Below are 14,438 nucleotides of genomic sequence, written 5' to 3'. Positions count from 1 at the left end.
CTATTCATAACTATAATTTTGCTGCTTCTATGAATTGTAATGTAAATATCTATGCTTTATGATTTTCAAGTAATAAAATTTGAAATTTACTTTTTTTTTTTTTTTTTTTTTTTTACAGTATCTTGCTACATAGTCCAGGCAGGCCTTGAATTCTTCATCTTGCTACTGCTTGAATTTTGTCATTATAGGCTCCTGGAAATATAGGCATTGCTGCCATAGCTTATAAACACTTAAGTATTTAAAATAAAGAGATGGCTTTTTTAAACTATATTTTATTTATTTATTATTTATACAGTATTATGCCTGAATGTGTGCCTGCATGCCAGAAGAGGGCACCAGATCTCATTATAAATGATTATGAGCCACCATGTGGTCACTGGGAGTTGAACTCAGGACCTTTGGATATACAGCCAGTGCTCTTAACCTCTTACAAAAGCCCAAGAGATGGCTTTTTAAGGGAGGTTTTCTTTTAGAAAACTTTCTTTTAGAAGTTTTATTCTTACATGTGAAATACTTAACATTTGGATTTTAGCCAAAAGAATTTAAACTCCATTCCATCAGTGAATTGGTGATTTAAAAAAAAGAAAGAAAGAAAAGTCTGTCTTGCTACAACATATTTCTTGGTCCGCCTTTGGAATAGCAACAGATACATTCACTGATCTCATGGAAGAAATTTTCTTACTAAAATCTAGGAAGTGATAGTTAAACAGTTATTAAAAGTTCACGATTAAAAAAAACGAAGACTAGGTGATGAAAATAAGTTTTCCTGTATAGTTACGTTAGGAGTTTTTATAAACAAATGATTTACCGTGTGTCTAAAACAATTTAAGTGGTCCAAGATATTAAATGCTAGGTATTAGTGTTATATTTCAATTTTTAGAAAATGTCACCTTGACTATTGACTAAAACTGAAAAAAACAATACTTTATTAAAATTGAGTATAGTTTGTTACTTTCTATTTACTTTAAAAGTCAAGCTGGTTTTCTTTATGGTTCTATGTAGACCTTTTCTACTTTGTATTTAATGAAGACTGTTGTAGAAATTACATGAATTAAGAAAGGGTAAATTGAGCATACCTTTTAGTATTTTGTGTTATAAATACCTGTGTGTGATTTGTACCAGTGCAAAGAGGAAACTCATTCTTTTGTGCCCCTGATAAACAAAAATACTTATTTTCAAAGAGAGATATTATAGATAATTTTGACTTCGTAGATGGTGGCTAAAACCAGGTCTTTGTCTAGGATCCTTTTTTGTTTGTTTTTAAATCAAATTCTTCTGGAAGGATAAAAATTTGATGTAATCTTCTGGGAAGATTAGTTTTTTTAAGTAGAGGCTTCAGTTTTCTCTTCTAGAAGCTTCTGAAAGTTTGGGTTTAGTAAATATACCTATTCAGAATTAAAGATATTTACCTGTTAGGATGTATGTTTCTAGTTCCTCCAGTGTAGAAACTCTTAGTTGCTTAAAGCAATGAAAGATAAATACTGTCGTTACTTTCAACAGTCATGTAGAAATTTAAAGATTCTATAAGGGGGGAGGGTTCTCAAAAATGGGAAGAATAAATATTTCTGAATAAATGTCAGCTCTTGATTCAAGAGCAGTTAGCTCTAGAAATGCTTATGTTATGGAGAAGTTTAAATTTAGTAGTGTATATCAGTACTGCACATGAGGACTTTAGGTTTTTTTCTAAAACTGCTTAAATGTTATAAGTGTAAGGCTCATGTTTAGTTCATAATTCTTTTATTGATTCTTAAAATTTATTATTTCAGAACCACTCATGAATTCTTGTTCGGTGCTCTTGCTGAACTGGTTGATAATGCAAGGTATGTAGCCTTCCAGTCTGTAATTGCTTGGAATGGAAACTTTATGGATCATCAGGACCTTTGCTCTCTGATGACTTGAAAAAAAAAAAAAAAACGTTTTTGTTGTATTTGTTGCAACTCCTGAGAGACTTGTTAGCACGTATTTTTATTAGGACAGTAATTGACACTTTTCTTCATTGCTTTAAATTCATCCATTACTTTGTGATCTAGCCTAAAAATAGGAAACTAACCACTTCCAAACCGCTGTCCCTTGTGTATTAGAGTGTGGTAATTGTGAGAAGTAGGGAATTAAGATAGGAACTTGAGAGTAAAACTAATGAGATATATAGGTTATAATATTAAATTGTTCTTTATCCTGAGTGAGGTATCCCAGAAGCAGAAAGACACACATGGTATATACTCACTTATAAGTGGATATTAGACATACAATATAGGATAAACATACTAAAATCTGTACACCTAAAGAAGCTAAGCAAGAAGGAGGACCCTGGGTAAGATGCTAAATCCACATTCAGAAAGGCAAACAGAACAGGATAGGAGCCTATCACAGAAGGCCTCTGAAAGACTCTATCCAACAATATCAAAGCAGATGTTGAGACTCATAGCGAAACTTTGAGCAGAGTACAGGGAATCTTATGAAAGAAGGGGGTGATGGAAGACTTGGAGGGGACTAGAGCTCCAGAAGGAGAGCAACAGAACCAAAAATTCTGAGCCCAGGGGTCTTTTCTGAGACTGATACTCCATCCAAAGACCATGCATGGAGATAGCATAGATGTAGCCCATAGCAACTTAGTCTCCAAGTGGGTTTTCTAGTAAGGGGAGCAGGAGCTGTCTGAAATGATCTCAGTGACTAGCTCTTGAATCACCTCCCCTGAAGGGAAACAGCCTTACCAGGCCACAGAGGAAGACAGTGCATCCAGTCCTGATGAGACCTGATAAGCTAGGGTCATATGGAAGGGGGAGGAAGATCGCCCCTATCAGTGGCCTGGGGGAGGGACAAGGGAGGAACAGAGGAGGGAGAGCAGGATTGGGAGGGGATGAGGGAGATGTCTACAGCTGAGATACAAAGTGAATAAGTTATAATTAATAAAAATAAATTACTAAAAAAAGAATATTCATTTATGCTGCCCCTATACCACTGAATGTCTTTAAAACTAGGCCAGAGTTCTACATCTTCCAAATACATGTTTTATTGCAAGTAGATGCTCTTTAAACAATATCTTCCATTGTGGGGTTTTTTTTTGTTGTTTTTTTTTTTTTTTTTTTTTATTTGTTATTTTTGAGACAGGACCTCACTATGTAACTGGTTATCCTGGTTCTCACTGTGTAGACCAGGCTGACTTTGAATTTACAGAGATCTTCTGATCTCTGCCTCTCATATGCTGTGTGCTGTGTGCCACTATGCCTGCTAACTCTTCCATTGTTAGCAGCAGTTTTTGGAAGGAATCATGTTTCAGCCTTTCTTACATTATGTTTGTAGTGTTGGAAGAATACTCGTATTACTGTATAAGACCAAATAAAAGTTTGAGGTTGTTCACAAAGAATTAAGTTCAAAAATAAGATTCTATTTATAGTTATATTATGAAAATACTGTCTTAGTTGTATTGAATATAAACTAAAATTCAAACATTTATTGACTAATGTTGATAACTAATGTAGGAAGAAGAGGGTAGGAGTTGATAGTAGAATTTGAAACATCCTCATTATTGAACTTATAATTTGTAATGTCTGTACAGCTGACATACACTGTTAGTACTTTTTGTTTGTCTTTTGAGACAGGCCTTACTGTATAGCATAAGATCCTCCTGCCTCAGTCTCCTAAGTGTTGCCATTACAGATGTGTGTTATCATATTTGACTTTTATCATTGCTTTTGTTACTATATGCTTGTTACCTGCCTATGGAAATGTACTAGATGACACATTATTTAACTACAAAATTCATATTTTGTTTTAATCTTAATTAGTTCATAATTTTTTCATGCAGTTAAAAAAGTTAACTTAATTATGTTTGAAATTGCTGCTTATTAACTTAGTGCAACTACAGTGTACTGCTGCTGCAGCAGATAATGTTTTGAGATAGGGTCTCCTGTAGCTCAGAGTAGAATGTCCTTAAACTCCTCATTCTTCTTTTTCTCCATGCTGGAAATTGAGCCCAGTGTTTCATGCATGCTAAGCCAGCACTGTACCAACTGAACTACATCCTCAGCTTCTCAGCCTCATATTTTGGAGTATGCTTATACATAGGTACATAGATAGGTTTGCATATCTTTTTTTAGTTTTTTGTGGTTTTGGTGCTACAATTGAACCCAGGCCTCAAGTGTACTAAGCATGTACTGTACCACTAATCTACATTCCCAGAGCTCTGTGAATTTTTAATGGAATTTATTTTTCATTTAAAACCAATGAAAATGTGCCTTTGTTTATCTGTAGTTGGTAGAATTGCACTAATGTAACTCGAGGCCTTTCAAGAGGTCATTATTCATAATCAGATTTGTATGATTTCAGCTGATGCTGGAATCTAATGAGATTTCTTTCAAGAATAGGGAAGATAAGATTGTGGGCTCATATAAAGAACTCAATAAGTTAAACAGCAACAAATCAAGTAATCCAATTTAAAAATGGGTTACAAAGCGAAACAGAATTCTCAATAGACGAATATAGAATGACAGAAACACTTAAAGAAATGCTCAGCATCCTTAGTCATCAGGGAAATGCAAATCAAAACAACCCTGAGAATTGCGCCTTACACCCATCAGAATGGCTAAGATCAAAAACTGAAGTGACAACACATGCTAGAGAGGATGTGGAGAAAGGGGAACCCTCCTCTATTGCTGGTGGGAATGTAAACTTGTACAATCACTTTGGAAATCAATCTGGTGCTTTCTCAGACAATTAGGAATAGTGCTACCTCAGGATCCAGCTGTACCACTCCTAGGCATATATTCAGAATATGCTCAAGTATACAGCAAGGCCATTTCCTCAACCATCTTCATAGCAGCTTTATTCGTAATAGCTAGAATCTAGAAACAACCCAGATGTCCCTCAGTTGAGGAATGGATACAGAAATTGTGGTACATTTACACAATGGAATACCGTTCAGCAATTAAAAACAAGGAAATGATGAAATTTGCAGGTAAATTGTGGGAACTAGAAAAGATCATTCTCAGTGAGGTATCCCAGAAGCAGAAAGACACACATGGTATATACTTATAGGTAGATATTAGACCTATAATATAGGATAAACATGCTAAAATCTGTGCACCTAAAGAGTCTAAGCAAGAAGAAAGACCCTGGGTAAGATGCTAAATCTGCATTCATAAAGGCAAATGGGGTGGACATCAGAAGAGGGAGAAAGCAGGTAACAGGACAGGAACCTACCACAGAGACCTCTGAGAGACTATCCAGCAGGGTATCAAAGCAGATGCTAAGACTCATAGCCAAACTTTGGGCAGAGTACAGAGAATCTTATAAAAGAAGGGAGATAGAAAGACCTCAGGGCAAGGTGTGGGGGGGAGACAGGAGCTCCACAAGGAGAGCAACAGAACCAAAAAATCTGAGCCCAGGGATCTTTTCTGAGACTGATACTCCAACCAAGGACCATGCATGGATAGAACATAGAACCCCTGCACAGATGTAGCCCATGGCAACTCAGTGTCCAAATGGACTCCCTAGGAAGGGTAACAGGGGCTGTCTCTGACAAGAACTCAGTGACTGGCTCTTTGATCACCTCCCCCTTAGGGGGTGGGAGCCAGCCTTTCCAGCCACAGAGGAAGACAATGCAGACACTTCTGATGAGACCTATCAGGCTAGGATTATGTAGAGGGGGAGGATCACCCTTATCAGTGGACTTGGGGCGAGCAAGGGAGGGGCCTACAGTTGAGATACAAAGTGAATAAATTGTAATAATAATAATAAAAAAGATTGTGGGCTCAGGAATTGATTTATTCATTACAGTGTTTATGCCATGAGGCCTATGGTGGATTATATCTTTTCAAATGTTGGTAAGAAGGAAAAATAGAAAAATTGGAATATCTTTTTGTGGTTGCAGTGAAGTGAGTTAAAGGGAATAAGTATTTGATTTTTTTTTTTTTTTTTTTTTTTTAGTGTGTAAAGGGAAATATTTTGTGCTCTAGGAATGGCTGCCATTCAAGAATGAGGACCAAAGTCCCCGGCACTTGTAAAGGCCTGGCCTGAGAGTATATGCTTGTAACTCCAATGCTTGAGGATGAGGAGACAAGAAAATCCCTGACATTGGCTGTCTAGACAGTTAAACTGAATTTTTAAAAACTAGGTTCAGTAAAAGTAAGGTAGAACTTCCAATGAGATAGCTCAGTGGTGTCTGCAGCCAAGCTGATGACCATTTTGAACATACATGATAGGAAAGAACCAACTCTTCCAAATTTTCCTCTGACCTCATATGCTCCATGACCAGCATATTAGCACACAGGATATTAAGTAAATGTAAAAAGTGGAGAGCAATGAAAGAAGACACCTAATATCAACCTTTGGTCTCCATATGCACACTTGCCCAGGTACACTCACATATATGAACATGTACACAAACACACAGACAAGTAATATTCTTACTGAACCATAAACAATTCTTATAGTGAAATCAACATTTAAGGAATATATCCAGAGAGGTTGGGCATGTAGTTCAGTTTGTAAAATATGTACCTAACATGCACAAATTCTATGTTCCATCTCTAGCACTGTAAACTGAGCATGATGGGACACACTTATATTCCCAATGTGGTGTTTGGTTTGGTTTGGTTTTTTTCCATACAGGGTCTCTCTCTGTGTGTAGTCTTGGCAGTCTTGGACTCAACTTTGTAGACCAGGCTAGCCTCAGACTCAGAGATCCGAGTGCTGGGATTACATGTGTGCACCACCATGCCCGGCTATATTCCCAGTGTTTAAGAGGTTGAAGCACTAAGATCTGAAGTTCAAGTTCATCTGTTTTAAAAGAATGAAAATCCCAACCACCAACCATTCGATTTTTACCAATGAAGACTCAGGAGTCTGCAATAGTCATCCTTAGCTACAGAGTGAGCATGGAGATACTAGGATGTATGAAACTCGTAAAACTGTATCGAGGACCTGTGTGCCATGTATCTTAAATAATTTGGAATATTGAAATAGCTTGAAATCGTTCATACATATGTCAGGGAAATTGTGTGATCAAGTGTAAAAACAAAACTTATATATGGCCTTTTTCATAGCTTGAACAAGTCAAATTGTATGGATTCCACTTAAAATAATTGTATTTTGCTGATTGATACTTAATATTTTTATTTGTAGCTCAAGGTTTTTCCCCCCTTTAATTTTGCAGAGATGCTGATGCTACGAGGATAGACATTTATGCTGGTAAGCCAGACTTTAGACCTTCTATTGCTAAGTTTTCTTTTTCTTAACTTTTTTTTTCAACTGTGTCAAAGAAGTGAGTGAGAAGTATCTGGTTTCTGAAGCCCGGAGATGGCAGAATTACTTCATGTTATAGGTAGAAATGGGGCCGCTCTGATCATATAAGTCTTAGAACCCAGGAGTTTTATGAGAGTAGGGGAACAGAATAGTGGGAAGTAAAATAACCCAGTATTAGTCATCTTTCTGCCAGGCAATATCTTGTTGGAATTAGTCCCTCACTACTCTTGGTAGCAGAGATTCCTCCCTGGAAGGTTGCTGCTATCAGTTACATTAAATAGTTGGTTTATAGAGATGTTGAGACCATGTTTTGGTTGGGGTTCTCTAGCTTAACTGAAGGAATGGATGTGCTAGCAAGGTGAAGACAAATAGGCAAAGAGCAAAACCTTTTGTCTTCCATGTCCTTATTGTATAGGTTCCAGCAGAAGGTGTGGCCTTGATTAAAGTGTCTTCTTGCCTCAAGATCCAGGTCAAAGTCATGTGTCTTCCTACCTCAGTGGTCCAGATTATATGATGATGATGATGATGATGATGATGATGATGATGATGATGATGATGTTGATGATGATGTTGATGATGATGTTGCTGCTGCTGCCGCCAGGCTTGGTGGCACATGCCTTTAATCCTAGCACTCAGGGAGGCTGAGGCAGGTAGATCTCTGATTTCAAGGCCAATCTGGTCTACAAAGTGAGTCCAGGACAGTCAAGGCTACATAGAGAAACTCTTGTCTCAGTAAAAAAAACAAACAAAACAACACCAAAACAAAATAAAGTAGAAATGGATCCACCCACCTCAAACCAAGCAGAAAATCCCTCATGGGTGTGCCCTCCATTTCTAGATTTCCATTAATTCCAGGTGTAGTCAAGTTGACAAGGGGTGGACTTATGATGGCTTTTCTTGGTTGTCAACTTGACACTCAAATCATACTTATGTCTTGATTAATTTCTAGATGAAAACAATAACCAGGTTTTAATAATGCATACATATAACTATCCCACATACAATTGCAAACACATTATATATTTAACCAGGTCACATTTACACCTAATATGATATAACTATCCCTTGTATAACCTCAAACTTATAAATTTAGAAAAGGTGGCAGTGTCCCTTGGGGAACATTCTTTTGGTATCTCAAATGATAACCATTGATCTTTCTTAATTGATGTTACGTAACATGACAAGGAAATTGAAAGAAAACACACATATCTGTACATACACGTTCTTAACAGAATATAACATGTCAACTATAATCTTCATTTCTGTAACTGGTCATTGTGGCTTTAGCTGGTATTTATAATTACTTAATTACCCTTTTTGTATTTCTTCCACTCTTGGCAAAAGCTCAGCAGGTCTTTTTTTTTTCCTCCTGGAAGAGTGACCCACCTTTATTCCTGATGGGTCTGTGCCCTTTGTCATCCTGCTTGGATTAGGTTGTAATTTCCCATTGACTTTAATCACAGGAGATGGTAGCACCAAGAGACACTCTAAAAGGATCTCCTGCACTCCAGACATAATCCTTCTTTCCTCCATTGTGGAGAAGCAATCCAATGCCCTGGTGGTAATCAGGACCAGTCACTACTCCTAACCCTGTTATTTCTTTCTTAGCCTGTTGGCTTAAGGGCATCAGAAGCCCAAAGTTGTCAGGGGAGAAGTCTGAGCTTCCAGTTCAATGGTTGTTTGTTGTAGCTCCCAGCAGGAACTTTGCCTACTCTGTAACCAAAACTTCGAGGCCAGCAGAACTTAAGTCTGTAGTAACAGGAAGCAAAAATTTTCCTAGTGGGGTCGCTAGTGGTGATAGTAAATGGAACTATTCCCCTTTTCACCTCTTGATTTCTGGACTAATGGATCCTGGCAATGGAAGAAACTGTATCATGTTTGGACACTGATTCAAAGCATATGCTGCCACCTAATTGGCACTGTAACTGTGTCTTCAAAAGGCCATTCCATCTTTCTAGCAGGCCAGCTGCTTCAGGATGGTGAGGAACATGGCAAGACCAGTGGATTCCATGATTTTAGGCCCACTGTTGCCCTTCTCTGGCTGTGAAGTGAGTTCCGTGGTTAGAAGCAATACTGTGTAGAGTACCATGTCAGTGGATAAGGCATGTGTAAGTCTGTTGATGGTGGTTTGGGCAGAAGCATTACATGAAGGAAAGGCAAATCCATAACCAGAATAAGTGTCTACTCCAGTAAGGACAAAGCATTGTCCTTTCCACAGAGGAAGTAGTCCAATGTATCCAGTCTGCCGTCTGGTCACCCTAGGAATGATGTCATATCTGGGGCTCAGTATTAGTCTCTGCTGTTAGCAGATCTGGCACTCAGCACTGGCTATAACCAGGTCACTTGTTGAATGGCAATCTGAGTTGTCAAGCGCACGTATAACTGCCATTTGTGCCACCATGGCCACTTTGCTCATGGGCCCATTGGTCAGTGACAGGAATGGCTGGAGAAAGATGCTGACTATCCACAGAACAGGTCATTCTATCTACTCAATTATTGAGCTTCTCCTCAGCAGTAGTCACCTTTTGATGAGCATTTACATGGGACAGAAGTATCTTCACATCCTTTGCCCACTTGAAGAGATCCACCCGTATTATTCTTCCCCAAATGTCTTTCTCACCAATTTTCCAATGTTGTTTCCAAGTACCTGATCATCCAGCCCATCCATTGGCTACAGACATGAATCAGTGAACAATTAGACATCTGGCCATTTGTCCTTCGGAGAAAGTCACTGCTGGTTTAGCAGACAATGAAGGATTAATTTCCTTAGTCAAAGGTGAAGATGGCAATATTTCAAGGGGTGGGCTGAGAGAACTACTTCCTCAGGTGAAAAAACCTTGAGAATGGGAAGGTTCAAAGTTCTTGGCTTCAATAGGGCCCTCCCACGAATCCCAATCCCAAATTACAGGATGTCATTCTCTACCAACTAATGCCGTTATTTTAACTATGGACATCCTCCAAGGCTGGGACTTGAGTTTTCACTGTTATTCAGCCAGCCTTATAATGAGGGCTTCAGTTTGATTTTCCACAACTTGAGCTCCTGTGGCTGCTGGAGAGAAGATTCTGTAGAGCACACTTAGAAACCTTTAGGCTGTTTATGCACATCTAGACCTGGTCAGTTTTATCACTATGTTCTTTTTAATTTTATTTTTTGTCCTTCACCATAATCTGAGATGCTAGAAGTTGGTTGATTTTTATCATGTAACTCATCCCTATCCTTCGTCAGTTTATCCAGAGATAAACCAGTCATCATTATTTTCCTTATTTTTCTCGAAACTGTCAAAAGTTCATATTCAGAGTCACCAAATCCATTGCCACTCATAATTAGTAAATCAGGATAATCAAGTGCATTTATCTCCTTAAGGTTGTACTATAGTTCATACCATGGGTTCTCCAGAAGAAGGGGTAACTGGAGAAGTTTCAGTAATTGTAGGTGTTGGCAAATTGAAAAGCATGCTACAGATACTTAAAAGATTCATCTTTATACTTCCGTTGTTCTAGAACTACTTCTGGTATCAAAATTTCTATTAGTCAGGTTTCTGTAGAGTAACAGAACTTACTAGAATGAATCTCCAGCTAATCCAACAATGGCTACTTGTTAACAGAAAATCCGAGAATTCAGTAGTTGTTCATCAGTCCACAAGGCTGGATGCCCCAGCAAGTCTGCAGTATACATTGGAATCCCAAAGAGGCAGACTCTAATGGTAGTGAAGGAATGGATCAATGAAGGAGTGGATATGCTAGCCAGGAGAGGGCAAGCAGGCAAAGAGCAAAAGCTTCTGTCTTCCATGTTCTTATATAGGCTTCCAGCAGGTGTGTCCCAGATTAAAGGTGTATCTTCCCGCCTCAAGATCCAGATCAAAGTCTTCCTACCGAAAAGGTCCAGATTAGAAGTGGATCCACCCACTTCAAAGCAAGCAGACAACCCCTCACAGGTGTGCCCTCCATTTCTGGATTCAACCTGACTACATCTGGAGTTAACTAGAATGGCTGTCATAGACTGTCTCTTTGAAATGTTAGGCTTAAAACTGGACACTTAAAACAGCCTCTGCTGTTTTGCTTAGTTGACTTTGATGTTACCTTGTAAGATCATCTTTCTCCCAGAGTGATGGTAACAGTGAAAGTTTTTAGTCATTGTCATTAACCTTTTATTTACTTTTTAAATTGTTTGGGTTTTTTTTTTGTCTATTCATTATTTATAGCATCTCTTTTTTTGATCATTTTGATACTAAAACTTGAAAAATGGAATAGAAATCCATTCTTAAGTCCAATTTGGCTAATGTGATAAATTTTATTGACACTGTTTTCTGAAATCTGAAAGGTTTTTGGTCATATTTTGAGCAACATGCCTAACTTTTGAAAGGCTGCATTTATGTGGAATATACAGTTACCAGATAACTCACTTCATGGAATCACTTGATAAATAGGAATGAAACACAGAGATGAAGTACTTACAGTATTTCGGAGAAAAGAAAGTGTTCAGGCCGTCTACATATCAGCTACCCTGCTGACATTCTGAAAGCCTTTTGTTGAAAAGTGGTAGATGTACTTTGGATTTGTTACAGTTTGGTTTTGGTTTTAGACAGGATCACGCTGTGTCGTTTTAGACAAAAGTAACCGAGAAAAGGAGTATAGCTAGAGACTTCAAGGTGATTACTAAATCTCCTACATGGTGCCACTTTTCCATGCTGTAGCTGAGTGTGCTTGCAGGAGTGCTGACAGTCACCTCTCAAAGAAACAGTGACTGTTCCAACCATTACGCAGAGGAAAAAGAAAAATGAGCCTCTGCTTTAAGTGATATTGAAGGAACACATCCTCGTAGCTGAGTCTTTGTAAGAAGTTATAAAGAAAAGATCATCTTTGTTCTCTTCTACAACCTTCATTGGGTAAATTTTAGAAGGAAATTCAGGCTGACCAGTAGTGGTGCATAACTTTAATCTCAGCATTTGGGAGGCAGAGGCAGTTGGATCTCTGTGAGTTCAAGGCTCACTACAGAGTGATTTCCAGGATAGCCAAGGCTACACAGAGAAACCCTGTCTCAAACCCCCCTCCCCCCTCCAAAAAAAAAAGAAAAGAAGGAAAGTTAGATTATAAATGGAGTGATCAATGTGCTTTGGGAAAAGTCCAGAGGGTGAGTTAAGGTCTTTGCTCTAAGAACCTAATATTTAATTTAAGAAAGAGCACACTATAAATGGTTACAGACAGATAACTGGACCTCATGGGAACAGTAAGGAGCTGGGTGTTGTGGTACATGCCATTAATTCCAGCCCTACGGGGTTAGAGGTAGGAAATCAGTTCCATCATCTCTACTACATAGGGAGTTCTAGGCCAACCCCGGGCACTGTGGTCTTAACAGTATTGCAAAATGCATGAAGAAACTTTTAAAAAATATTTCTTTCTGTCTGTCTCTCTCTGCCTCAGTATATGCCACAAATGTGGGGTGGGGAACATGGAGGCCAGAAGAGAACCTGTAGAGTTGGAATTATTGGTGGTTGTGAGCCACTGGGTGTGGTTCCTGAGAACTGAATTTAGGTCTTCTGCAAGAGCACTATGTTCTCTTAAACACTGAATCTTCTGTCCGTGAAAAAACAAAAACAAAAACAAAAAAACTTTGAGATAAATCTTTGAACTAGGAGAACTTGAATGCACAGTTGAAGTAACTTTTTAAGCATTATTCAAGGAGTTTCAGTGGTTTGGGGCCATTTTTCAAATACATTTGGCTCAGAACAGTTTTTAATCCCAAATCAGTCTTCACATAATTTTTATGGCATGGTATATAGCAAACCTCTCTGGTGGGCCCTAGGACAGTGCTGCCTTCGTACTCGACCCGATTTGAGTCTCCATGTGATACTGCTTTTTATAGATGGAAACTTTGCAGTCTTTTAATACTTTAAAGACAGGAACAACAACAAAAAGCCCTTGTTCCTGCTTGCCACATTTCACTTGGGTTATCAGATTTTGATAAGAGGTACTGCCTTAGGGAAAATGTTCTCATCTACTAGGATCTTTCAGGACTTGAACTTTCAAGAGGCATTTGTATTGAGAGTCTCCTGAACATTGAGTGATACTTGAAAATCTTTGTGGTTTGTGTTCCATCTAAAACAGTATTTTAATTTACATTAGTTTTCTATTTAGCAGAGGGCAGTCATGGTTCACTTAGTTTTACCCTGCGGGGAGGACAAAAAGCATTTAAAACAGATTTGCTGGGTAGATAATTGTACTAAGTGAAGTGAAGCTTGGTCTCTCCTTTAAGGAGCAGGCTTCAAAGTAGCCTTGGGCTTCACCCTAGATTGATTTATACTGACTTCCTCCTTTTTAGAAGTGTTACTTTTATTCTTGTGCTGAGCAGTAGACTATGAACAGCATCTGTACTGGACAGGTTCTTTACATGGTTTGTTTGTGTCCCCTGCTTGTACTTCTGCCTCCCTCTCTTCTCTGTTTTATGCCTGCACATCAGATTCCCATTGTTTATGTAGATTTCATTGAGTTAAAAGGCACCTTGAAAATTGGTATAGTCTTTAAATGTTTTCTCCACTGTTACTGCCTGCTATGAGTTGCCACTTGGTGCTACATAAGACAGTTACTAAGAAAATTATTCATCTACTTACTGGGATGGCCGGCACAGTCTGTTGTGCCTAGAACCTCTGCCACAGCTGTTCTGTAACTTATTACTAGGGGACTGTAATCTGACTAGGTAGGACTAGCCCAGAACCAAGAACCTCTTGCTGCATCTTGTATCATCTTGCTTCCTTTCAAGGTCTTATATCTAGGAGGGGACATGACAGTGACTACAGATAGTCGTACTCTGCATTTAACCTAGAGCTGATTCTATATAAAACAGTAATTCATCTTTTAGCTGTCACCATTATACTCACATTCCATCTGGCATCATTATTTTGAATGTTACCCCAGATTTAAATCACAAAGGAAGGAACCTTATTGAGTGAATGGTTTATAAGGTATGGCACATAATAGACTACTTGAATGACTTGGGATCCATGGCATTGGGCAGATGTAATAATAAATCAAATAAAGAGAAGAAAGAGATAAAGGCCACGCATATCAGTGGTCTTGAATATGGTTAAGTACTGGCCCCTTCTAATAGATTCTCAGAAGCTTTGTTGTAAATTAGAAATCACTAGAGCAGCTTTACATCTTCAAGGGCTCTAAAGTTTAACTCCCACTAGCTTAGTACC

General features: G+C 38.4%; 1 protein-coding gene across 1 annotated transcript in view; it reads left to right on the top strand.

Annotated features, from left to right (window-relative positions):
- Morc2 (MORC family CW-type zinc finger 2) overlaps window positions 1-14,438 on the top strand; it is a 42,660-nt gene that overhangs the window by 5,920 nt on the left and 22,302 nt on the right. Inside the window, exons 2-3 of the mRNA XM_055624295.1 lie at window positions 1,767-1,820; window positions 7,154-7,188. Coding sequence (XP_055480270.1) covers window positions 1,767-1,820; window positions 7,154-7,188 — 89 coding nt within the window. The remainder of the gene's footprint in view (window positions 1-1,766; window positions 1,821-7,153; window positions 7,189-14,438) is intronic.

Source organism: Psammomys obesus, unplaced genomic scaffold (assembly GCF_907164565.1).
Source record: "Psammomys obesus unplaced genomic scaffold, mPsaObe1.curated_primary_1811, whole genome shotgun sequence".
Taxonomy (NCBI): domain Eukaryota; kingdom Metazoa; phylum Chordata; class Mammalia; order Rodentia; family Muridae; genus Psammomys; species Psammomys obesus.
Note: the sequence above shows the minus strand (reverse complement) of the source record. Positions and strands in the feature narration are given on the sequence as shown.